Source organism: Bombina bombina, chromosome 1, assembly GCF_027579735.1.
Source record: "Bombina bombina isolate aBomBom1 chromosome 1, aBomBom1.pri, whole genome shotgun sequence".
Classification (NCBI taxonomy): Eukaryota; Metazoa; Chordata; class Amphibia; order Anura; family Bombinatoridae; genus Bombina; species Bombina bombina.
Genome location: NC_069499.1, coordinates 38,584,911 through 38,612,706, shown reverse-complemented (window position 1 = coordinate 38,612,706; position 27,796 = coordinate 38,584,911). Strand labels below are relative to the sequence as shown.

General features: G+C 39.4%; 1 protein-coding gene across 1 annotated transcript in view; it reads right to left on the bottom strand.

Annotated features, from left to right (window-relative positions):
- LOC128652321 (repetitive organellar protein-like) overlaps positions 1–27,796 on the bottom strand; it is a 294,662-nt gene that overhangs the window by 36,576 nt on the left and 230,290 nt on the right. The window contains exon 18 of the mRNA XM_053705258.1: positions 26,871–26,914. Coding sequence (XP_053561233.1) covers positions 26,871–26,914 — 44 coding nt within the window. The remainder of the gene's footprint in view (positions 1–26,870; positions 26,915–27,796) is intronic.

Below are 27,796 nucleotides of genomic sequence, written 5' to 3'. Positions count from 1 at the left end.
CTTATATGGCTTTGTGGTTGCTTTTTGGTAATTAGGAGGCCGCTAAATGCCGCTGCGCACCACACATGTTTTATGCCCAGGAGTGAAGGGGTTAATTAGGGAGCTTGTAGGGAGCTTGTAGGGTTAATTTTAGCTTTAGTGTAGTGTAGTAGACAACCCCAAGTATTGATATAGGCCCATTTTGGTATATTTTATGCCACCATTTCACCGCCAAATGCGAGCAAATAAAAAAAAAAACTTTAAATTTTTCACAATTTTAGGTTTCTCACTGAAATTATTTACAAACAGCTTGTGCAATTATGGCAGAAATTGTTGAAAAAGCTTCTCTGGGATCCCCTTTGTTCAGAAATAGCAGATTTATATGGCTTTGGCGTTGCTTTTTGGTAATTAGAAGGCCGCTAAATGCTGCTGCGCACCACACGTGAATTATGCCCAGCAGTGAAGGGGTTAAATTAGGTAGCTTGTAGGGAGCTTGCAGGGTTAATTTTAGAGATCAGCCTCCCACCTGACACATCCCACCCCCTGATCCCTCCCAAACAGCTCTCTTCCCTCCCCCACCCCACAATTGTTACCGCCATCTTAAGTACTGGCAGAAAGTCTGCCAGTACTAAATAAAAGAGTTTTTTTTTTTTTTTAAATAAAAATTATTAAATATTTTAGTTGTGATGGACCCCTGCCTTAGCACCAACCTCCCTGATCCCCCCCTCCAGCTCTCTAACCCTCTCCCCTACCTAATTACCGCCATCTTGGGTACTGGCAGCTGTCTGCCAGTACCCAGTTTGGCCCCACAAACCAAACTTATTTTAATTGTATTTATAACTTTTATTTGTGTTTAATTATTTCTGTAGTGTAGCAGCCCCCCCACAATACCCCCACCCCCTCCCCCTCACAGATCCTTTTAAATATAAAAAAAATAAAATAACTTTTTTTCCCCTTACTTTTTCATTGGTGTCAGTGTGGCTAATGTGCGCATGTGCACGTGCACGCGCGCCCACGTGCACGCGCGCCCACACGCACACCCGTGCACGTGCGCATCGTGCACGCGTGCGCATCGTGCACGCGCGCGCACACGCTCCCTCCTCCCACCGGTCAAAGGCACCATCGGCACCATCACTACCGGTGCAGAGAGGGCCACAGAGTGGCTCTCTCTGCATCGGAGTCTTGTAAAGGGGTATTGCAGGATGCCTCCATATCGAGGCATCACTGCAATACCCTCAGAGCTGCTGGAAGTGATTGTGATCACTTCCAGCACTCTGATAGACAACTGACGTACCAGGTACGTCCATTGTCATTAACTGCTTGTTAATGCATGACGTACCTGGTACGTCAGTTGTCATTAAGGGGTTAAATTAATTAAATTAATTACCTACAAATAACTACAATTAAATACAATTACATAAACTAACTAAAGTACAAAAAATAAAAAAGCTAAGTTACAAAAATAAAAAAAAGAAGTTACAAACATTTCAAAAATATTACAACAATTTTAAGATACTTACACCTAATCTAAGCCCCCTAATAAAATAACAAAGCCCCCCAAAATAAAAAAAATGCCCTACCCTATTCTAAATTTAAAAAGTTCAAAGCTCTTTTACCTTACCAGCCCTTAAAAGGGCCTTTTGCGGGGCATGCCCCAAAGAAAATACAACCCCCCCCAAAGTTAAAACCCACCACCCACATACCCCTAATCTAACCCAAACCCCCCTTAATAAAACCTAACACTACCCCCCTGAAGATCATCCTACCTTGAGTCGTCTTCACTCAGCCGAGCCACGATGGAACCGAAGAGGAGATCCGGAGCGGCAGAAGTGATCCTCCAAGGGGCGCTGAAGACGTCTTCCATCCGATGAAGTGATCCTCCAAGGGGCGCTGAAGAAGTCTTCCATCCGATGAAGTGATCCTCCAAGGGGCGCTGAAGAAGTCTTCCATCCGGGCGATGTCATCTTCCAAGCGGCACTGAAGAAGTCTTCCATCCGGGCGATGTCATCTTCCAAGCGGGGTCTTCAATCTTCTTTCTTCAGGATCCATCTTCATCCCGCCGACGCGGAACATCCTTCTTCCCCAACGGACTAACGACGAATGAAGGCTCCTTTAAGGGACGTCATCCAAGATGGCGTCCCTTCAATTCTGATTGGCTGATAGGATTCTATCAGCCAATCGGAATTAAGGTAGGAAAAATCTGATTGGCTGATTGAATCAGCCAATCAGATTGAGCTTGCATTCTATTGGCTGTTCCGATCAACCAATAGAATGCAAGATCAATCTGATTGGCTGATTCAATCAGCCAATCAGATTTTTCCTACCTTAATTCCGATTGGCTGATAGAATCCTATCAGCCAATCGAAATTGAAGGGACGCCATCTTGGATGACATCCCTTAAAGGAGCCTTCATTTGTCGTTAGTCCGTCGGGGAAGAAGGATGTTCTGCGTCGGCGGGATGAAGATGGATCCTGAAGAAAGAAGATTGAAGACCCCGCTTGGAAGATGACATCGCCCGGATGGAAGACTTCTTCAGCGCCCCTTGGAGGATCACTACATCGGATGGAAGACTTCTTCAGCGCCCCTTGGAGGATCACTTCTGCCGCTCCAGATCTCCTCTTCGGTTCCATCGGTGGCTCGGCTGAGTGAAGACGACTCAAGGTAGGATGATCTTCAGGGGGGTAGTGTTAGGTTTTATTAAGGGGGGTTTGGGTTAGATTAGGGGTATGTGGGTGGTGGGTTTTAACGTTGGGGGGGGGTTGTATTTTTCTTTTACAGGCAAAAGAGCTGTTTTCTTTGGGGCATGCCCCGCAAAAGGCCCTTTTAAGGGCTGGTAAGGTAAAAGAGCTTTGAACTTTTTTAATTTAGAATAGGGTAGGGCATTTTTTTATTTTGGGGGGCTTTGTTATTTTATTAGGGGGCTTAGATTAGGTGTAAGTAGCTTAAAATTGTTGTAATATTTTTGAAATGTTTGTAACTTATTTTTTTTATTTGTTGTAACTTAGCTTTTTTATTTTTTGTACTTTAGTTAGTTTATGTAATTGTATTTAATTGTAGTTATTTGTAGGTAATTAATTTAATTAATTTAATGATAGTGTAGTGTTAGGTTTAATTGTAACTTAGGTTAGGATTTATTTTACAGGTAATTTTGTATTTCTTTTAGCTAGGTAGTTATTAAATAGTTAATAACTATTTAATAACTATTCTAACTAGCTAAAATAAATAAAGTTACCTGTAAAATAAACATAAATCCTAAAATAACTACAATGTAATTATTAATTATATTGTAGCTATCTTAGGGTTTATTTTACAGGTAAGTATTTAGTTTAAATAGGAATAATTTATTAAAGTATAGTGTAGTGTTAGGTGTAATTGTAACTTAGGTTAGGATTTATTTTACAGGTAAATTTCTCTTTATTTTAGCTAGGTAAGCTATTAAATAGTTAATAACTATTTAATAGCTATTGCACCTAGTTAAAATAAATTGAAAGATGCCTGTAAAATAAAAATAAATCCTAAGATAGCTACAATATAATTATTATTTATATTGTAGCTATATTAGGGTTTATTTTAAAGGTAAGTATTTAGTTTTAAATAGGATTCATTTAGGTTATAAGAGAAATATTATTTAGATTTATTTAATTAATATTTAAGTTAGGGGGGTGTTAGGTTTAGTGTTAGACTTAGGTTTAGGGGTTAATAAATTTATTACAGTGGCAGCGGTGTAGGGGGGGGCAGGATAGGGGTTAATAAATTTATTATAGGTGGCGACGGTGTAGGGGGGGCAGGATAGGGGTTAGTAGGTATAATGTAGGTGGCGGCGGTGTCCGGGAGCGGCGGTTTAGGGGTTAATACATTTATAAGAGTTGCGGCGGGGTCTAGGAGCGGCAGTTTAGGGGTTACTAACTTTATTTAGTTGCGGGGGGGCTCCGGGGGCGCCGGTATAGGGGGTTAACATATTTATTATAGTGGCGGCGGGTCCAGGAGCGGCGGTTTAGGGGTTAATCAGTTTATTATAGTTGCGGTGGGCTCCGGGAGCGGCAGTTTAGGGGGAAAACACTTTATTTAGTTGCGGCGGTGTAGGGGGGGACAGATTAGGGGTGTTTAGACTCGGGGTACATTTTAGGGTGTTAGGTGCAGACAGCTCCCATAGTAATGAATGGGATGTCTGGCAGCAGCGAACATGAACTTTCGCTATGGTCAGACTCCCATTGATTCCTATGGGATCTGCCACCTCCAGGGCGGCGGTTTGAAAACCAGGTATGCTGGGCCGGAAAAGTGCCGAGCGTACCTGCTAGTGTTTTGATAACTAGCAAAAGTAGTCAGATTGTGCCGCACTTGTGTGCGGAACATCTGGAGTGACGTAAGAATCGATCTGTGTCGGACTGAGTCCGGCGGATCGAAGCTTATGTCACTAAATTCTACTTTTGCCGGTCTCTAGCCTTTGATAACTAAGGCGAATCAGCCTCGCCACAAATACGCTGCGGAATTCCAGCGTATTTGAGGTTGACGGCTTGATAACTACCCCCCATAGTGTAATCCAATGACAAGCATCTAGCTTACAGTAGTCATTGCTCCTGTGCCTACCTATGTATGCTTTTCAACAATTGGATACCAAGAGAACAAAGTAAATTAGATAAGAGAAGTAAATTGTAAAGTTGTTTAAAATTGCATGTTCATTCTGAATCATGAAGGTTAAATTTTAACTTTACTGTCACATTAATGCCATTGTTCCCCAGCAAATCTATGTACACAGAATTACCCTATAGTAAGATTCAAGAAGCTCAATGAATAGAAGATTGTTTGGAGTGGAACAGATCTGCACATGGACCTAAGTGTGAGGAGGGAGGGGCAAGCATTAGAAATAAAATATGTTATTGTTTTACTTAACCCCTTCATGCATGGGAGCAAGTGCTCAGATCCAAACGAAGTTCCGATGTTAACACTTGCTGAAAAAATGAAATCACGCGATCGGCAATCACGTGATTTCAAGGCTGGGATCAGATCATGTGGCACTGCCTACACCGCTAGGCATGACCAAACCTCCCCCCTCTCCCGTCTGATTTTTCATTACCTAAAAGGAGGAGGCTGCAGGACGCCATATAAGGTAGGACGTTCCATGCCGTCCTAATGGCATTAACCCTTTCGTGCTGGGTTATATTTGTCTACATCGGAACAACATTTTGATGTAAACAAATTGAAATCTCGCAATCGTTCATGCGATTGCGAGATTTCAATGATGGGATCGGGTCGGGGGGGCGAGCCTACAATGCTAGGCATGCCCACCATGATCCAATCCCATCCAGTAAGTGCCGTTAGCTTCAGGACAGCCAAACGGCGCTAAAGCCCAGCGCAGTTAGGATGGCATGGGACGTCTTAACGTCTTTAAAAGGTTATAGCCCGGCACTGTTAGTATGGCATGGAAAGTCCTAACGGCGTGAAGGAGTTTTTTAAATTATTATTAAGGTAATCATTATTTTTCTCCTTGCAATAAAGTACAGCTGAAAAGTTGATCAATTATAAACCTATTAAACTGGAGTTAGTTCACATCCTAATACTTTTATTAATTTCAATGATCTATAGGTATTTCTAATGGTATATAACCAAATTGTCTGATATAACTGGAAAAATTGCTCTAAAGGGACATTGTACACTAGATTTTTCTTTGCATAAATATTTTGTAGATGATCCATTTATATCGCCCATCTGGGAGTGTTTTTGTAACAATGTATAGTTTTGCTTATTTTTTAATAAGAATGCGCTGATTTTCAGACTCCTAACCAAGACCCTAAAGTATCAGATGTAGAGTCCTGCTGCTCTTGTTTGTGTAATCTTTCTTTTCATATGTAGGAAAAAGGGGGTCTGCTCTTTCTGATTTCCCAGCCCCTTTCAGTGGGTGTCCCAGCCTAACCTCATCAACAGTGCTAAACTGGGAGCTTCTAAGTACTTTTTTTAAAGGTTTTATACTGGATTTTTACATCAGTATCTGTTCATATTCTTTATAGTAGTGTCTATTACATGCAGTTATATGAAAATTTGTGTACTCTGTCCCTTTAAGTCTTACTTTTGTCTAATGTTTGATAACATAATTTGACAACTGTTAATATAAAATTTATATATGTATCATGGAACACATTGTGGATTTGTGAAAGTGTGGTAGACTTCTAGGATCTGAGAGCTAGGGTTATCTCGCTGGTGGGAGTACTTGGCGTGGGTGCTTCGAGTTGAGAGTAATAGAGGGGAGCTAGGGTTATCTCGCTGGTGGGAGTACTTTGCGTGGGTGCTTCGAGTTGAGAGTAATAGAGGAGAGCTAGGGTTATCTCGCTGGTGGGAGTACTTGGCGTGGGTGCTTCGAGTTGAGAGTAATAGAGGGGAGCTAGGGTTATCTCGCTGGTGGGAGTACTTTGCGTGGGTGCTTCGAGTTGAGAGTAATAGAGGAGAGCTAGGGTTATCTCGCTGGTGGGCGTACTTGACGTGGGTGCTTCGAGTTGAGAGTAATAGAGGGGAGCTAGGGTTATCTCGCTGGTGGGAGTACTTGACGTGGGTGCTTCGAGTTGAGAGTAATAGAGGGGAGCTAGGGTTATCTCGCTGGTAGGAGTACTTGACGTGGGTGCTTCGAGTTGAGAGTAATAGAGGGGAGCTAGGGTTATCTCGCTGGTGGGAGTACTTGGCGTGGGTGCTTCGAGTTGAGAGTAATAGAGGGGAGCTAGGGTTATCTCGCTGGTGGGAGTACTTGGCGTGGGTGCTTCGAGTTAAGAGTAATAGAGGGGAGCTAGGGTGGATGCACAGAGAGGTAAAGATTGATGTTGGAAATTTGTTATATTTTCATCTTGCCTTTTGTTGAGTGTCTTTGATCCTGAAGACTGTAGTCTCAACCTACAATGTATGTGAATGTTAAAATATGGAAATATTTTCAATAAAGATTATTTAAACATAAATAGAGTCTTACTGACTAGTGATTTAAAGGGATAGGAAAGTCAAAATAAAACTTGCAGGCTTTAGTTAGAGCATGTCATTTTAAGAAACTTTATAATTATTTTTTATTTTCAAATGTGCTTTGTTCTCTTAATAACCCTTGTTGAAAATGAATACGCACATATCCTACACTAGTGGGAGCTAGCTGCTGATTGGTGTCTGCACACATTTGGCTCTTGTGATTGGCTAACTAGATATGTTCCGCTAGCTGCCAGTAGTGCAATGCTGTTCCTTCAGCAAAGGATAACAAGGGAATTAAGCAAATTTGATAATAGAAGTAAATTGGAAAGTTGTTTAAAATTGTACGTTCTATCTGAATCATGTAAGAATTTTTTGGGGTTTCCTGTCCCTTTAAATCAAACCCACCCTGATGCAAAGTAAGATACCTTTTTAAAATAAGAGCCTATTCTATTGTCAGTATTATCTTTAAAAAAGTTGAATTATCTTTTAAGGTGGATAATGTAGGACTAGGTTTATAGAACTTCTCATCTTCCAGGGCTGTAATACTATTTCAAGAAAGAGATATAGTCTTACTCTTAAAGGGGCTTTAAACACTAAATACATTTCATGCAACTATTTATAATCATGGGTGCGGTCATTTTGGAACCTAGGTTACACTGCAGGTATCTGAAGGAGTGTTACTGCACATGTGCAAACACATCAGCTCTGGAATACAGTGACAGCTAGATTACAACATGGCAGCACCCATGGCTGGAGTGAGGTGGGTGATAGCATTAATGCTGTGCTTCTAAAATGTATTTAGTATTTAATGTCCATTTAAATAAGTCAGGGACAAAGGAGGAAAAACTTAGATAAAACGGTAAACCATCTATCTACCTCACACAGGTGTTCCTTGTACATGATAAAACTGACAAACGGGTTCTTTGCTTGATATATTGGATATACATTCACAAAGATTGCTGTATCTCCAAGAGACCCACTTTAAACGGGGTAAAGAACCCAAGTGGCATAGCACTACCTACCCAACCGACTTTTTCTCATCTAGCTCAACAAAACATAATGGTGTCGGTATTATATTTAAATGCTCCACCCCTTTTAAACTCCTTCACAAAGAAAAAGGCCCTTGAAACAGGAATGATTACGGAGGGGGGGCGGAGCCGGCCAAGGTAGAGAATGGCCGCACACCTGTAGAGCTCCAGCTTAACCGTCCTCCTAAATGGCAAAAAAGAAGCTTTTAATATCCTAAAACGGCCAAATAATGTAAGCGGACTGAAGGAGAATCAGAGCTAGGTGAAAAGGCACAGCCAAAAGGACATTTTTACACTAATTGCTACGCTGTCTGTGTGAGATCCCCCTGCACGCCTTACCGGGAGAGACGCCGAAAGAGCAGGCGGAGGTGTACTGCGTACACATACAACAGAGGAAGCCTCGAGCGGTACCTTAGCTCCAGGGGAGAGTGTGGAAAAGGTGCGGGTGCTTGGAAAAGTTTACCCTGTAGATGTATTGCACAAGTGGGGGCTGAAGCTCCGGACTGTGGGCCTCTGAGGGAACGAGCTCCGGGCCGGACCTGGACAGGTGTGGGCGTTTACCTGCTGAGCCTTAAAGATTACAACCGGCATAGTCCGGAGAGGTGTAAAGGCAGCAGAATTCGAAGCAGGGACTGCAGCAGAGGAAATTGCCAAGGGTGGAGTACAGGGACACAGCCCGGAGCAGAGACAGAACATTGGATCTAACGTTGCACGGCGCCTGTACCTAATACCCGGCTAAGTATACAGACGGCCAGCTATAGAGCCATTTGAAAGGCTGTTTTTTTTTATTATTTTTGGGGCCCGGGTGCCCTAGGAATAGCTGGTCGCATACCTTTCTGGCAGAAGTTTCAAAGATCATCAAAGGTGAGCCGGTGCACTGTGTAAGGGACGGCTATCACTGGAATAACAGAGGATCAGAGGCCCAGTCTCCTAAACAGAACGGGAGCAGAAAGGAGAAGGAAAGGTAAACGTTTGTCTGTTTTTCCCCTTTGTTGAAATTCTGTAACAATGTGGTACTAAAGGGCTGTTAACACGACAACTTGAGATATAAAGAGCAAGCACATGCATGAACTATAGGCCCTACACATAACTCAGTGTATTAGCCTAACAACCTAATCATAGCGGAGCTATCTCAACAGACTGGGAAGTTCTCTAGAATAAGGTAAAGAGAGTCTGTTGTTACACACCTAGCCCTAGGAGCGTGAAAAAGGGGAGAAAGAAAAAAAAAAAAGGGGTTTACAATGACTACTAAGAAAACAGCTAAACAGGATAAAGGGGGTAAATCCCATACATCGCAAGCTCCAAAAGTAGACTCCTTCTTTAAAGCCACAGATACCTCCCTATTGAATCACTCTTCAGAGTATATGTCACCTAATAAACTCATTAACACTCCTGAACCCAATACACCCCTGCTGACTAAAGCAGACTTACAGGGTCTACCATCGAAAGCAGACATCCAAACTCTTTTGGAAGAAATAAGTCAGGTGAAACTTTGTATTAAAAATGAATTTTCTAACATTAAAAAGGATATTGGGGAGATTGGGAACAGAGTGGCCCTACTGGAAGAGGACAGAGAAGCTTGGGTGAATCACACAGACAGCATGGCACAACAGATCCACCAACAGGGAGAGGACATAATATTATTACAAAATCAGTTAGAAGATATGGAGAACAGGCAGAGGAGGTCAAACTTAAGAATAAGGGGGATATCAGAGGATATAATACCAGCTGACCTTGAAAAATACCTTTTACGTTTTCTTAATACCCTGACAAGGGATGAGGCTTACACAGATAAGACATTGGAACGGTGCCACAGAGCCTTAAAACCTAGGTTAAGGAAAGGAGACCCACCTAGAGACACGATAATCAAATTTGCACATTTCAAAGATAAAGAGGCTGTCACACAGGCAGCTAGATTACATCCAAACATTGTGTTTGAAGGCCAGCAAATCCAAATCTTTTCCGATATTAGTCCCAGGACTTTACAAAGAAGAAAAGAGTTAAAGTCCCTCACTCTACATCTTAGCAATCTGAAAATCCCATATAGATGGGGATTCCCCTTTGGCCTAAGGGCCACAGTGGATGGAAAGCACGCAACTTTACATTCGTTGCAGGACCTCAATTCTTTCTGTACTACTCTAGGTATTAATACACCAGTATTGGAAACATCAAATAACCAAGAGAAAAGGAAGGAGAGCTATTCGTTTAACCCTAGATCTGTTCAGGAAGGAAGGGGACATCAATGGATAAAAGTCCCGACTAGGAGAAAGCAACAGGAAAGGACTAACAATGATGCGGAGTTAATCTCTAATACTTGCTTAGAGACATTAGCAAATTCTAATACTTAAAGACTGTTGGTTCAAGATGAGAGTCTATGATCATAGCACTGGCTTAAGGTGTTAAAAAAACATATAGATAGTTAGTATATTAAGACTAGAAATTACTCCTAACTGCTTTTTTTGTTTTTTTTTTGTTTTTTTTTTTTTTTTTTTTTCTTTATGAAGGAAAAAAAAAGAAAAGGAATTTTTTTTTTTTTTTTTTTTTGTATTATTATTATATTTTATTTATTTTTATTTTTCTCTCTAAGAGATGGTTAAAATTTATGAGTCACTGTTAGTATAAAAGCTTTATGGTTATATGGTTATATAAGTAAGAGAGTGTGTTTTTTTTTTTTTTTTTTACACTTAAGCACTTGAAGGTCACATCAAGAAAAAATGTAGATATGTGAAATTTTTTTTTTTTTTTTTTTACACTTAAGCACTTGAAGGTCACATCAAGGAAAAATGTAGATATGTGAAATTTTTTTTTTTTTTTTTTTTTTTTTTTTTACACTTAAGCACTTGAAGGTCACAACAAGAAAAAATGTAGATATGTGAATTTTTTTTTTTTTTTACACTTAAGCACTTGAAGGTCACATCAAGGAAAAATGTAGATATGTGAAATTTTTTTTTTTTTTTTTTTTTTTTTTTTTTTACACTTAAGCACTTGAAGGTCACAACAAGAAAAAATGTAGATATGTGAATTTTTTTTTTTTTTTACACTTAAGCACTTGAAGGTCACATCAAGGAAAAATGTAGATATGTGAAATTTTTTTTTTTTTTTTTTTTTTTTTTTTACACTTAAGCACTTGAAGGTCACAACAAGAAAAAATGTAGATATGTGAATTTTTTTTTTTTTTTACACTTAAGCACTTGAAGGTCACATCAAGGAAAAATGTAGATATGTGAAATTTTTTTTTTTTTTTTACACTTAAGCACTTGAAGGTCACATCAAGAAAAAATGTAGATATGTGAAATTTTTTTTTTTTTTTTTTTTACACTTAAGCACTTGAAGGTCACATCAAGGAAAAATGTAGATATGTGAAATTTTTTTTTTTTTTTTTTTTTTTTTACACTTAAGCACTTGAAGGTCACAACAAGAAAAAATGTAGATATGTGAATTTTTTTTTTTTTTTTACACTTAAGCACTTGAAGGTCACATCAAGGAAAAATGTAGATATGTGAAATTTTTTTTTTATATTTTTTTTTTTTTTTTTTTTTTTTTTACACTTAAGCACTTGAAGGTCACATCAAGAAAAAATGTAGATATGTGAATTTTTTTTTTTTTTTACACTTAAGCACTTGAAGGTCACATCAAGGAAAAATGTAGATATGTGAAATTTTTTTTTTTTTTTTTTTTTTTTTTTTTTTACACTTAAGCACTTGAAGGTCACATCAAGAAAAAATGTAGATATGTGAATTTTTTTTTTTTTTTTTCCTCTCACTTAAACACTTGAAGGTCACACTGAGTTTTTTTTTTTTTTTTTTTTTTTTTTATAACAATAATGCTTGTAATTTGGGTAAATTAAGATATTATTGCCATTTAGGGGGAAACAATCTGTCGGTTTAATTTTCCCTGTATTTGTGTTATTTGTAAGGTATGTATGGGGGTATTGTGTGTGGATGCGGGGATTTGTGGTCCCCTTTTTTTTTTTTTTTTTTTTTTTTTTTCTCTCTCTCTCTCTCTTTTTCTCTTCTCGCTCTCCTTCTCCCCTTCCCTGGCCCCTGCCGCCTGGCCCCAACCTTTTTTTTTGGGTCACTTATCACTCAGAAATTCTCTCTTAATAAAGTATGAAAATAGATAAAAAAAAGATTTGCCTATTATCACAAAATGCTAAGGGCCTTAATAATGCACAGAAAAGAAATAAGGCCCTACATAGTTTTCATAAAGAAAAGGGAGATATTATCTTTGTTCAAGAGTCTCATTTTAATAAAAATAAAGAACCTAAGTTCACAAACAACTATTATCCAACTATTTTTCAGAGCTCCAACAGAGTAAAGAAAAATGGGGTCTGTATCTTGTTCCACAAAGATTCTCCATTTCAACTTATTCAAATGGATAGGGACGAAGAGGGAAGGTATATCTGTTTGGTAGGTCTATTATATAATAGACCAGTTACACTGGTGAATATATATGCACCAAATAGAGGACAGAAATTATTCTTTAAGAGAGTATGTAATAGGATTTTGGATGTTCAAAAGGGTACTTTAATTATAGGGGGGGATTTTAATGTACCAATGGAGCCTGTAGAAGATTGTTCTAAAAAGAAAAGTAATATATCTAAACATATTATCAAAGCAGTCAAGACAAGTCTTCTCTCCCTATCTCTGCTGGATGTATGGAGGACGCTCCATCCAGCTACTAGAGATTATACATTTTACTCACCCCCACAAAAATCTTACTCACGTATTGACTATTTCTGGATGGATCAAAACAGCTATATTTTAGCTCAAGAGGCCAAAATACATAACATCACCTGGTCAGACCATTCTCTTATTTCCCTGAAACTAAACTGGCCCTCAAAACCAATAATCCCATATCAATGGCGCTTGGACGATAATCTCCTGAAAGATGTACAGATAAGACAATCTATTTTGAAATCTATCGAAACCTATTTTGAGACCAATTCTATAGATGATACTGCACCAAGTACATGGTGGGTCACACATAAGGCGGTAATTAGGGGAGAATTTATAAAACACAAATCCAGAATTAATAGACAAGCTAGAGAACATTATACACATTTACTAGACTCTCTCTCCAGGGCAGAAGATAAACATAAGAAGGATCCATATAACAAACAGTTATCAGAATCCCTTAAAGCAGAGCGAGAGAGTTTGAATGTTTTCCTGAATAAAGGCGTACAACGAAGAGCCCTACAACTTAAAAAGGTGTTCTTTAATGGGGGTAACAAAGCCGGGAGACTATTAGCACGAGCTGTAAAAAAAAAAGTTCTTCAAACTTACGTTTCTAATATTATAGACGGATCAGGTAACAGTAAGACAGGGAGCCAGGATATTGCTAAGGTTTTTCAAGATTATTACCAGCAATTATATAACTTGGGCCCACAAAATAAATCCAGACACTCTCAAATAGATAAAGATAACTATATCAATGGAATCCAGGTGCCTACTATATCAGAGTCTCAAAAAAAGATGTTAGATGAACCATTTAGCCTGCAAGAGATAATGCAGACTATTAAAAAATTTGCCCTAGGGAAAAGTCCAGGAATAGATGGATTTAGCTCAAACTATTATAAAACATATAATGAGACCCTGGCACCAAAACTTCTACTTTATTTTAACTCAATAAGCACAGAACCTCTGTTAGCAAAAGAGATGCTCGAAGCTAAGATAGTGGTATTGCATAAACCAGGAAAAGATCCTAAATTACCAGCCAGCTACAGGCCTATATCATTATTGAATAATGATGTTAAAATTTACGCTAAACTTATAGCAAATAGAATAAATAAAATTTTACCAGAAATCATTAATATAGATCAGGTCGGCTTTGTACCATGTAGAGAGGCAAGAGACAACACCATTAAAGCATTATACTTAATAAAATACGCAAAAATACATAAGATACCCCTGGTCATGCTATCGCTGGACGCAGAGAAGGCTTTTGACCGGCTAGACTGGTCCTTCCTGCGTACAACACTTAACAAATTTGGCTTTGGGGAGAAAATCATACAACGTATTTTTCATTTATATACCCTTCCATCGGCTATAGTAAAAATTAATGGTGTGCTCTCAGACTCTCTTACGATTACAAATGGTACAAGACAAGGATGCCCCCTGTCCCCCTTGTTGTTTATTCTCTCCATGGAAATTTTAGCAACTAGAATCCGGGCAGAGACAAGCATTAAGGGTATTAAAATAGGGGAGCAAGAATATAAGATCTCGTTGTACGCCGACGATGTGCTATTAACATTAACGGATCCGGCAAGGTCCATTAAAAACTTGGAAGAGATATTTCAGGAATTTGGGAGACATTCAAACTTTCTCATCAATAAAAATAAATCAGAAGCTCTTAAGTATGCACTCCCAGTAAGAGATTATTATGAATGCAAATCAGGTAACTCATTTGTATGGAAAGAGTCGTCCTTAAAGTACCTGGGGGTCCAATTATCAACAGAAAAGGAACAGCTGTTTGTAGATAACTATGTGAATTTAATGTCTAAACTCCAAGCGGAGCTTGGATCTTGGAGGCAGAAAAGGATTTCTTGGCTGGGGCGAATACACTTAGTAAAAATGAATGTGCTTCCACGTATCCTATATATTTTTCAGACCATTCCCATTAATATCCCCCATACTTTCTGCACTAATCTTCAGAAAATCATCAATTCTTTCATCTGGAATCAAATTAAACCAAGAATCAAGGCCTCTATTCTGTATAGAGCAAGGAAAGAGGGGGGCTAGGGGTACCAAATGTTAGGAATTATCATAGAGCAGTTATACTTCAAAGGATACTAGATTGGCATTTAAATAGCAAGAACAAAGCGTGGGTACAATTAGAGAATAATTTAATAACATCCCTCCCAATGAAAAAATTAATATGGTTGCCACCAGAAGGAAGACCTTTAAAAATCATGCAGTTCCCAATGATTAAGCATATTTTTATGAACTGGAGTAAAATCATAAAAGAATGCCCCTCTATCTCTACAACTCTCTCACCTCTACTCCCGATTACAAACAATTCGGAATTTCAGGGAGGGTTCACACCTAGCTTCTTAGGTCAACAAAACTTACACCAATCTTTACCGTTATGCCAATTTATAGATAAGGGGAAGCTTAAATCCAAACAAGAACTGGGGAAAATGTCAGATGGTACTTATGGAAACTGGCTAAAATATTTACAGTTACAGAATTTTGTTACACGACATCCAGACAAAGCAAACTTGACTAGGGAATTAACATTATTTGAAAAAACCTGTCATAACGAAATCTCAATTAGAAGTACAATTTCATTTAGCTATAAACTCCTTAACACTCCAGCAGAATTTATAAAACATAGTTATATGCAAAAATGGGAAGTAGAGACAGGGACTCAGCTGGAGGAGTCGGAATGGCGGTCCATCTGTGATAAGGTAGCTAGATCGTCATCCTCGTCTAATATCCAGGAGCTAAATTATAAGATACTTACTAGATGGTACCTTACTCCGGCTAGATTACATAGTATATACCCAAATGCTTCCAATTTTTGTTGGAGAGGATGCGGGGGGATCGGGAATATGCAACATATATGGTGGGATTGCCCTAGGGTGAAAAGTGTATGGGGAATAACTTCGGAATGCATCCAGCAGATTATTGGGATAGCGGACTTTCAATTGGATATCTTTACTGCCCTATTAAATAAACCCATTAAAGATATTTGTAAAATAAGAGCTAAACTTGTAACATTTGTATTAAATGGAACGAAATCCCTATTGGCCAGAAACTGGAAAAAACCAAATATCCCGGATAAAGAAATCTTACTTACTAGAATTAATGAATTATTAATACTGGAAGAATATACTTATCTAAAAACTAATAGAGAAGAGGTCTTTCAGAAAATCCGCTTCCATTGGGAAGAATTTAAATATAGGACCCTTCCATCTTAACCGGGTATATAAAAGTATCGGGATTGAGAGGGGTCAGGGGGGCGGAGGGGGGGAATTCCCTTTTCTTTTTTTTTTTTTTTTTTTTTTTTTTTTGTGTGTGTATGTAGGGGTTGATGTTGTCTAGTATCTATTGTTAAAAGCACATATTGTTATAGTAAGAACACTTAAGGATTGTTATGGAATTTTTATGTATGTAATGTTTTTATGTTTACAATAAAAAAAAAAAAAAAAAAAAAAAAAAGAAAAAGGCCCTTAACAGACGTTTTCTGATCTTAGTAGGTACCATTCACAATAGACCAGTGACTTTGGCAAACGTGTACCAAAAGAAATGTATCACCACAGTGTATAACAGGCTAATAGAACTCCAAAAGGGGGCCCTGATCATAGGGGGCGACTTCAACCTCCTACTCGATCCACACCTCTAAGGGCACTACTTCTGTACCCAAAAAGATAATTGAAAAATGCAACCACACATTGGAAAAAGTAGCTGTACTGGATATTTGGAGCATTTTCAACCCAACCAAATATGACTATACCTTCTTTTCTCATCCACATAACTCATATTCCAGACTTGACTATTTCTTCTCAGACCAATCCACACTAGCCCTAGTGTCAAACATGAAAATCTTACTCATAACTTGGTCCAATCATGCACCTGTCGCCTGTCACCTTAATTGGCCCTCAACCCCTGATCCTTTGGAAATTAGACGATTTTCTGCTCTCAGACCCGCTTATGAAAAGAGATATAGAAAAAGCACTGCTAGAATACTTTGCTCTTAACAATGACCCTGACCTAAAGCAACACACAATCTGGGAAGCACACAAATGTGTGATAAGGGGTGTACTCATAAAACACAAGGCTAAACAGGCTAAACATGCAATAATCAAATACACCTCCTTACTGGAGACACTCCGCACACTCGAACAACAACATAAAAAATCCCTATCGGATTCAGATACTCTAACCCAACTGCTCCAAACTAGAACTAACATCAATAACCTGCTCTCCTTGGAACACCAAAAACAATGTTAGGGTGTTAGGTGCAAACAGCTCCCATAGTAATGAATGGGATGTCTGGCAGCAGCGAACATGAACTTTCGCTATGGTCAGACTCCCATTGATTCCTATGGGATCTGCCACCTCCAGGGCGGCGGTTTGAAAACCAGGTATGCTGGGCCGGAAAAGTGCCGAGCGTACCTGCTAGTGTTTTGATAACTAGCAAAAGTAGTCAGATTGTGCCGCACTTGTGTGCGGAACATCTGGAGTGACGTAAGAATCGATCTGTGTCGGACTGAGTCCGGCGGATCGAAGCTTATGTCACTAAATTCTACTTTTGCCGGTCTCTAGCCTTTGATAACTAAGGCGAATCAGCCTCGCCACAAATACGCTGCGGAATTCCAGCGTATTTGAGGTTGACGGCTTGATAACTACCCCCCATAGTGTAATCCAATGACAAGCATCTAGCTTACAGTAGTCATTGCTCCTGTGCCTACCTATGTATGCTTTTCAACAATTGGATACCAAGAGAACAAAGTAAATTAGATAAGAGAAGTAAATTGTAAAGTTGTTTAAAATTGCATGTTCATTCTGAATCATGAAGGTTAAATTTTAACTTTACTGTCACATTAATGCCATTGTTCCCCAGCAAATCTATGTACACAGAATTACCCTATAGTAAGATTCAAGAAGCTCAATGAATAGAAGATTGTTTGGAGTGGAACAGATCTGCACATGGACCTAAGTGTGAGGAGGGAGGGGCAAGCATTAGAAATAAAATATGTTATTGTTTTACTTAACCCCTTCATGCATGGGAGCAAGTGCTCAGATCCAAACGAAGTTCCGATGTTAACACTTGCTGAAAAAATGAAATCACGCGATCGGCAATCACGTGATTTCAAGGCTGGGATCAGATCATGTGGCACTGCCTACACCGCTAGGCATGACCAAACCTCCCCCCTCTCCCGTCTGATTTTTCATTACCTAAAAGGAGGAGGCTGCAGGACGCCATATAAGGTAGGACGTTCCATGCCGTCCTAATGGCATTAACCCTTTCGTGCTGGGTTATATTTGTCTACATCGGAACAACATTTTGATGTAAACAAATTGAAATCTCGCAATCGTTCATGCGATTGCGAGATTTCAATGATGGGATCGGGTCGGGGGGGCGAGCCTACAATGCTAGGCATGCCCACCATGATCCAATCCCATCCAGTAAGTGCCGTTAGCTTCAGGACAGCCAAACGGCGCTAAAGCCCAGCGCAGTTAGGATGGCATGGGACGTCTTAACGTCTTTAAAAGGTTATAGCCCGGCACTGTTAGTATGGCATGGAAAGTCCTAACGGCGTGAAGGAGTTTTTTAAATTATTATTAAGGTAATCATTATTTTTCTCCTTGCAATAAAGTACAGCTGAAAAGTTGATCAATTATAAACCTATTAAACTGGAGTTAGTTCACATCCTAATACTTTTATTAATTTCAATGATCTATAGGTATTTCTAATGGTATATAACCAAATTGTCTGATATAACTGGAAAAATTGCTCTAAAGGGACATTGTACACTAGATTTTTCTTTGCATAAATATTTTGTAGATGATCCATTTATATCGCCCATCTGGGAGTGTTTTTGTAACAATGTATAGTTTTGCTTATTTTTTAATAAGAATGCGCTGATTTTCAGACTCCTAACCAAGACCCTAAAGTATCAGATGTAGAGTCCTGCTGCTCTTGTTTGTGTAATCTTTCTTTTCATATGTAGGAAAAAGGGGGTCTGCTCTTTCTGATTTCCCAGCCCCTTTCAGTGGGTGTCCCAGCCTAACCTCATCAACAGTGCTAAACTGGGAGCTTCTAAGTACTTTTTTTAAAGGTTTTATACTGGATTTTTACATCAGTATCTGTTCATATTCTTTATAGTAGTGTCTATTACATGCAGTTATATGAAAATTTGTGTACTCTGTCCCTTTAAGTCTTACTTTTGTCTAATGTTTGATAACATAATTTGACAACTGTTAATATAAAATTTATATATGTATCATGGAACACATTGTGGATTTGTGAAAGTGTGGTAGACTTCTAGGATCTGAGAGCTAGGGTTATCTCGCTGGTGGGAGTACTTGGCGTGGGTGCTTCGAGTTGAGAGTAATAGAGGGGAGCTAGGGTTATCTCGCTGGTGGGAGTACTTTGCGTGGGTGCTTCGAGTTGAGAGTAATAGAGGAGAGCTAGGGTTATCTCGCTGGTGGGAGTACTTGGCGTGGGTGCTTCGAGTTGAGAGTAATAGAGGGGAGCTAGGGTTATCTCGCTGGTGGGAGTACTTTGCGTGGGTGCTTCGAGTTGAGAGTAATAGAGGAGAGCTAGGGTTATCTCGCTGGTGGGAGTACTTGACGTGGGTGCTTCGAGTTGAGAGTAATAGAGGGGAGCTAGGGTTATCTCGCTGGTGGGAGTACTTGACGTGGGTGCTTCGAGTTGAGAGTAATAGAGGGGAGCTAGGGTTATCTCGCTGGTAGGAGTACTTGACGTGGGTGCTTCGAGTTGAGAGTAATAGAGGGGAGCTAGGGTTATCTCGCTGGTGGGAGTACTTGGCGTGGGTGCTTCGAGTTGAGAGTAATAGAGGGGAGCTAGGGTTATCTCGCTGGTGGGAGTACTTGGCGTGGGTGCTTCGAGTTAAGAGTAATAGAGGGGAGCTAGGGTGGATGCACAGAGAGGTAAAGATTGATGTTGGAAATTTGTTATATTTTCATCTTGCCTTTTGTTGAGTGTCTTTGATCCTGAAGACTGTAGTCTCAACCTACAATGTATGTGAATGTTAAAATATGGAAATATTTTCAATAAAGATTATTTAAACATAAATAGAGTCTTACTGACTAGTGATTTAAAGGGATAGGAAAGTCAAAATAAAACTTGCAGGCTTTAGTTAGAGCATGTCATTTTAAGAAACTTTATAATTATTTTTTATTTTCAAATGTGCTTTGTTCTCTTAATAACCCTTGTTGAAAATGAATACGCACATATCCTACACTAGTGGGAGCTAGCTGCTGATTGGTGTCTGCACACATTTGGCTCTTGTGATTGGCTAACTAGATATGTTCCGCTAGCTGCCAGTAGTGCAATGCTGTTCCTTCAGCAAAGGATAACAAGGGAATTAAGCAAATTTGATAATAGAAGTAAATTGGAAAGTTGTTTAAAATTGTACGTTCTATCTGAATCATGTAAGAATTTTTTGGGGTTTCCTGTCCCTTTAAATCAAACCCACCCTGATGCAAAGTAAGATACCTTTTTAAAATAAGAGCCTATTCTATTGTCAGTATTATCTTTAAAAAAGTTGAATTATCTTTTAAGGTGGATAATGTAGGACTAGGTTTATAGAACTTCTCATCTTCCAGGGCTGTAATACTATTTCAAGAAAGAGATATAGTCTTACTCTTAAAGGGGCTTTAAACACTAAATACATTTCATGCAACTATTTATAATCATGGGTGCGGTCATTTTGGAACCTAGGTTACACTGCAGGTATCTGAAGGAGTGTTACTGCACATGTGCAAACACATCAGCTCTGGAATACAGTGACAGCTAGATTACAACATGGCAGCACCCATGGCTGGAGTGAGGTGGGTGATAGCATTAATGCTGTGCTTCTAAAATGTATTTAGTATTTAATGTCCATTTAAATAAGTCAGGGACAAAGGAGGAAAAACTTAGATAAAACGGTAAACCATCTATCTACCTCACACAGGTGTTCCTTGTACATGATAAAACTGACAAACGGGTTCTTTGCTTGATATATTGGATATACATTCACAAAGATTGCTGTATCTCCAAGAGACCCACTTTAAACGGGATAAAGAACCCAAGTGGCATAGCACTACCTACCCAACCGACTTTTTCTCATCTAGCTCAACAAAACATAATGGTGTCGGTATTATATTTAAATGCTCCACCCCTTTTAAACTCCTTCACAAAGAAAAAGGCCCTTAACAGACGTTTTCTGATCTTAGTAGGTACCATTCACAATAGACCAGTGACTTTGGCAAACGTGTACCAAAAGAAATGTATCACCACAGTGTATAACAGGCTAATAGAACTCCAAAAGGGGGCCCTGATCATAGGGGGCGACTTCAACCTCCTACTCGATCCACACCTCTAAGGGCACTACTTCTGTACCCAAAAAGATAATTGAAAAATGCAACCACACATTGGAAAAAGTAGCTGTACTGGATATTTGGAGCATTTTCAACCCAACCAAATATGACTATACCTTCTTTTCTCATCCACACAACTCATATTCCAGACTTGACTATTTCTTCTCAGACCAATCCACACTAGCCCTAGTGTCAAACATGAAAATCTTACTCATAACTTGGTCCAATCATGCACCTGTCGCCTGTCACCTTAATTGGCCCTCAACCCCTGATCCTTTGGAAATTAGACGATTTTCTGCTCTCAGACCCGCTTATGAAAAGAGATATAGAAAAAGCACTGCTAGAATACTTTGCTCTTAACAATGACCCTGACCTAAAGCAACACACAATCTGGGAAGCACACAAATGTGTGATAAGGGGTGTACTCATAAAACACAAGGCTAAACAGGCTAAACATGCAAGAATCAAATACACCTCCTTACTGGAGACACTCCGCACACTCGAACAACAACATAAAAAATCCCTATCGGATTCAGATACTCTAACCCAACTGCTCCAAACTAGAACTAACATCAATAACCTGCTCTCCTTGGAACACCAAAAACAGCCATAACATTACAACAAAAATATTATGAACATGGAGACAAACCAGGCAAACTTCTTGCCAGGGCACCCAAAAAGAAACAACTACAAACACGCATTCACACCATACAGGACAAACAAGCCAACACCCATGCAGACAGCCCTAACATAGCCAGGGTCTTCCATGATTATTACTATGGACTTTACAACTTACAAACTCCCACACGCCTCTCAAAAAACACTACTGGACAACCTCCAACCCCAGATGGCATCGCCTCATATTTGGAGAGTTTAACTCTCCCAGTTCTGGATGACACTGAATCTGAGGAACTCGACACCCCAATAACTACCAAAGAAAACCTTGACACAATTAACAATTTACCCACAGACAAGAGCCCTGGACCCGATGGCTTCAGCCCCAAATACTACAAAACATCCAAAAACGTCCTGGCACCCTATCTGACCTACCTTTTTAACACACTGGACTCGCAAAACGGACTCCCCCCCTCAATGCTAACAGCTTTTATCACATTAATACCCAAGCCAGGGAAATCCCCCAACAGACCAGAGAACTATCGGCTGATATCGCTCCTTAATTGTGATATCAAAATATTTACCAAGGTTCTGGCTAACCGACTAAACAAATAAAGAAATACCTGCCCAAACTAGTTTCACTTGACCAAGCAGGTTTTTTCCCTGGCCGAGAGGCCAGAGACAACACCATCAAAGCTGCCCTTCTCATAGACTATGCCCAAAACCAATGTATACCAACGATCTTAGTTCTAATAGACACAGAGAAGGCCTTTGACATGGTCAACTGGGCTTTCCTGAAGGCCACTCTATTAAAAATGCGATTTGGCCAGCGCTTCATTAGCAACATATTTTCTCTATATGCCACCTCAACTGCACAAGTCAAAGTAAACAGTATACTTTCACCCCCTTTTGGAATAGCCAATGAGGATGCCCCCTTCTTTTCGCTTTGACTATAGAGGTTTAAGCCCAAAAAATTTGAGAAAATTATTAAATTACGGGCTTAAAGATTGGTGACCAGGACTATAAAATATCTCTCTACGCGGACGACGTTCTATTGACCCTCACTGACCCTCACACATTACCACTGGTCCTCAAGGAATTTAAATCTTATGGGATGGTTTCCAACTACTGAACGAAACCAAGCCCGAACTATAAAACATTACCCTCCCACAGAAAGAACACTGCGCCCTCTCCCAAATCTGCCACCTGAAAATCAAAACAGACAGACTCAAATATATTGGCATATACATAACACCCTCATCAGAATCCCTCTTTGATGCCAACTATGCCCCCCTACTAGGTAACATTTCACTAGACTTGTCTTCATGGAAGAATAAACTAATCTCCTGGCTTGGCAGAATTGGCATCCTTAAAATGACCATCTTACCCAGAATTTTATATTACTTACAGACACTGCCCATTCATTTGCACCCCTGCTTCTTAACACGACTCCAAAACACCCTAGAGGCATTTATGTGGAAAAACATTAAACCCAGCAAATCCAGGAACACCCTCTATCTTCCTTAAGAACATGGAGGACTTGGCCTCCCTAACATCTCACTCTACCAAAAGGCCATCACCCTCCAACACCAAATAGAATGGAGCTCAAACTCCCAAGACAAGCTATGGGTTCAACTGGGCAGGATCCTCCTTCAAGTTTCCAACCTAGCCAACCTATCTCCATAACTAACTACCCACTGATTCGGGATTTGTTTGCACACTGGGATAAAATCCTACAAGAACACCCACACATCTCAACAAAACCTTCCCCACTAACCCCATTCACTGACAACCCAGACATTTCCTTCTCTCTCCCACAATTTCCCCAAGAAAGCAAAAAACAACTAGATCAAGTGTCTTTCCAAAGACTGATATCTAGCAACAAAATCAAACCCTTACCAGCCCTCAAAGTCACAGGCATACCTCTCACCTAATATTCATACAACCAATTGAAAAGCTATTTGGCCTCCCACAAGCAATGTAAATCTATAACCAGAGCTCCCACTTTTTTGGAAATTTTCAACTTACTACACACCTCCCCAAAACACCTCATTACAATCAACTACCGTTTACTGCTACTCCCCATGGACGTCTCTCCCCCGAGCTTCACTAAGCTCTGGAATAGGGAGCTTCCAAACCCTATAAGTGACAAAGACTGGGGCAAAATATTTTGTACGCATGCTAAAGTCTCTTTATCAGCCAGGGTTCTAAAAACCAACTATAAATTACTTTCTCAATTGTATTACACACAAGGCTAAGGAAAATTTTTAAGAATGTCGTAGACGATAGATGCTGGAGGGGCTGTGGGGAACATGGGACCCCACTCCATATATGGTGGGACTGCAAATTAATTGAACCATTCTGGCAGAAGATTCCAGACACGGCCAATTCTAAATTAAGTATCACTGCACCCAGAACCCCTGAGCTCATGCTCTTACACAACCACAACAGACCTCAAAAACTCCTGCTTATCATGCTCCATGACCATCCCCACACATGACGAATGGACAGCCCAAGTAGAAAGACACCTACAAATGGAGAGATTCCGATATCTTAGAGAACGGAACATTGAGACACACAAATTAAAGCTCGAGCTCTGGAACCCCTCACAACCGACCAATATATAACTCATCTGCTAGGGCTTCCCTCTTTCTACAAAACCTCCCACCCCACCCTCCCCTACTTCATTCTCCCGTGCCTTCCGCCCCCAAACCCATCCCCAACACTCCCACACCCAGCTACCCCTCCCATTTTAAGAGAACTTTTTACATTTCTGGAAACGGATATTTTCACATACCCAACTATTATCATGTTGTACTATGTTATATATCATACGTTAATAACTATTTGATAATCAACTACAATCTACCATGAACTATCTTATCCCTACAAGAGACTTTATTTTCCCACCCTAATGTTGCAACAACGAAAGAACGAAGACCACCCAAGCTGCAAGAACCCACAATGCTTGGACATTGGACACAAATCCAATTCGGCTTTTAACTCTTGGACACCCTAACGAGTCGGCTCCCCAAGTATTACACTGCACCCATTGAAGGGTTACCCCATTCTTGAACCACATGCCAAATACGTTCTTCTTTAGTTTCCTTTCAGTTTTGTACAAATAACTTATTCAATAAAGCTCTTTTGAAAACTAAAAAAACATAGAAACATAGATATAGAAACATAGATATTGACGGCAGATAAGAGCCATAGGCCCAGCAAGTCTGCCCGACCTTACCTAACAGTATAAACTTATCTAGTTCGTAGGATAGCCTTATGCTTGTCCCATGCATTTTTAAAGTCCCCCACAGTGTTTGTTGCTACTACCTCTTGAGGAAGTTTATTCCATAAATCAATCACTCTTTCTGTAGAGAAGTGCTTCCTCAAATTACTCCTGAATCTACTACCCTTTAGCTTGAGCTCATGACCCCTTGTTCTTGAATTTTCCATTTTATGTAAAATACCCACAGTCTCAGTTTTACTAAACCCTTTAATGTACTTGAAAGTTGCTATCATATCACCTCTTTCCCTTCTCTCCTCTAAGCTATACATATTTAGGTCATTGAGCCTATCCTGGTAAGTTTTATTTTTTAGACCATGTACCATTTTGGTAGCCCTCCTTTGCACAGATTCAAGTTTGTTAATATCCTTCTGAAGATATGGCCTCCAGAACTGCACACAATACTCAAGATGAGGCCTAACTAATGATCTATAAAGTGGCATAAGAACCTTACTATTTCTGCTGCAAATACCTCTACCAATACATCCAAGCATTCTGCTAGCCTTACTCGCTGCATTACTGCATTGTTTACTAAGTTTTAAATCATCTGAAATAATAATTCCCAAGTCCTGTTCCTCATCTGTAACAGTCAGTAAAGTGTCATTGAGTCTGTAATTAACATTTGGATTTTTCTTCCCTAAATGCATTATTTTACACTTTGCTGTGTTAAACTTTAGATCCCAGTCGTTTGTCCAATCCTCCAATTGTTGTATATCACTTCTCATTTTGTCTACCCCCCCTGGAACATCCACTCTGTTGCAAATTTTTGTATCATCTGCAAAGAGACATACTTTCCCCTGTAGCCCTTTGCTGATATCGCAGATAAATATGTTAAACAAAACAGGCCCCAGAACTGACCCCTGAGGAACACCACTAGTAACAGCCCCCTCTGCTGAATGAACTCCATTTACTAAGACACTTTGTTTTCTGTCCTTAAGCCAGCATTCCACCCAGTTCACAATTTTTGAATCTAGACCAAGGAGATATAGTTTGTGAATTAGTTTATTGTGTGGGACGGTGTCAAATGCTTTGCTGAAATCTAGATATGCTACATCAACTGCTCCACCCTTGTCTAATACTTTTGTTACATAATCAAAGAAGTCAATTAGATTAGTCTGACATGATCTCCCTGAAGTAAAACCATGCTGATTTTGGTCCTCTAAATTGTTTGTCTTTATGTAAGTCATAATTCTTTCTTTTAAGAGGCTTTCCATTAATTTCCCTACTACTGAAGTTAAACTAACTGGCCTGTAGTTGCCAGATTCTTCTCTACTGCCCTTTTTATGAAGCGGTATTACATTTGCTATTCTCCAATCATCTGGGACAGCTCCTGTTAATAGTGACTGATTAAACAGATCAGTTAATGGGACAGTTAGCACTGATCGAAGTTCTTTTAAAACCCTTGGATGAATATTATCAGGACCCACTGCCTTTTTAACATTTATTTTTGATAATGCTAACAAAACCTCATCCTCTGTAAAAAGATTACTGTTAAGCTTGTTTCTATTTTTCGTAGCATCCCTTAATGTAGGCATTGTATCTTCACAATCTTTTGTGAAAACAGAACAGAACAGAACAACAACATATAACTTAGTTTCTAAGGAACTTGGCCAACTGAATAATCCATACTGTAAGGTTTATGGTAAACAGCAGTCACAGTTCATAAACCATGATATTGGGGGCTTTTATGCTGGGATCAAATGGTCTCTATCTCACCAAGAATCATGGTTGGATGTACTGAGTTTGTGCAAAATAAGGATTCTTCTAGAACAGAACTACAGCTCAGCCTAACTGAACTGACTAATGCAGGAAGGTGCATATGTAGCCACCCCACAGACTTCTAGGATATATATAATATGTAGGTATGCATATAAAAGTTTATGGTATTTACACTTTTTACTAAATAATGTTCAAACACTTCTGTTGTTTGGATTTCAGGGGAGGGTGCGCTCTTCATAGGAAAATAAACTTTACCTTGCACACAAAGTCGTCCTCTTCCCAGCCCTTAAGAAGACTTTCTGAAACAAAGATGAAAATTAAAGGTTTGATCATACGGTACAATGGTGGTAAAACTACATTGTCATTGGGGGTAAAACTACATTGTGATTGGGGGTGAAATTACATTGTCATTGGGGGTAAAACTACATTGTCATTAGGGGTAAAACTACATTGTCATTAGGGGTAAAACTACATTGTCATTGGGGGTAAAACTACATTGTCATTGGGGGTAAAACTACATTGTCATTAGGGGTAAAACTACATTGTCCTTAGGGATAAAACTACATTGTCATTTGTGGTAAAACTACATTGTAATTGAGGATAAAACTACATTATCATTGGGATAAAACTACATTGTCATTAGGGGTAAAACTACATTGTCATTGGGGGTAAAACTTCATTATCATTGGGGGTAAAACTTCATTGTCATTAGGGGTAAAACTACATTGTCATTGGGATAAAACTACATTGTCATTGGGATAAAACTACATTGTCATGGGGGGTAAAACTACATTGTCATTGGGGGTAAAACTACGTTATCATTGGGATAAAACTACATTGTCATTGGGGGTAAAACTACATTGTCATTGGGGTAAAACTACGTTATCATTGGGATAAAACTACATTGTCATTGGGGGTAAAACTACTTTATCATTGGGATAAAACTACATTGTCATTAGGGGTAAAACTACATTGTCATTTGGGGTAAAACTACATTATCATTGGGATAAAACTACATTGTCATTGGGGGTAAAACTTCATTGTCATTAGGGGTAAAACTGCATTGTCATTGGGATAAAACTACATTGTCATTGGGGGTAAAACTACATTGTCATTGGGATAAAACTACATTGTCATTGGGGGTAAAACTACATTGTCATTGGGGGTAAAACTACATTGTC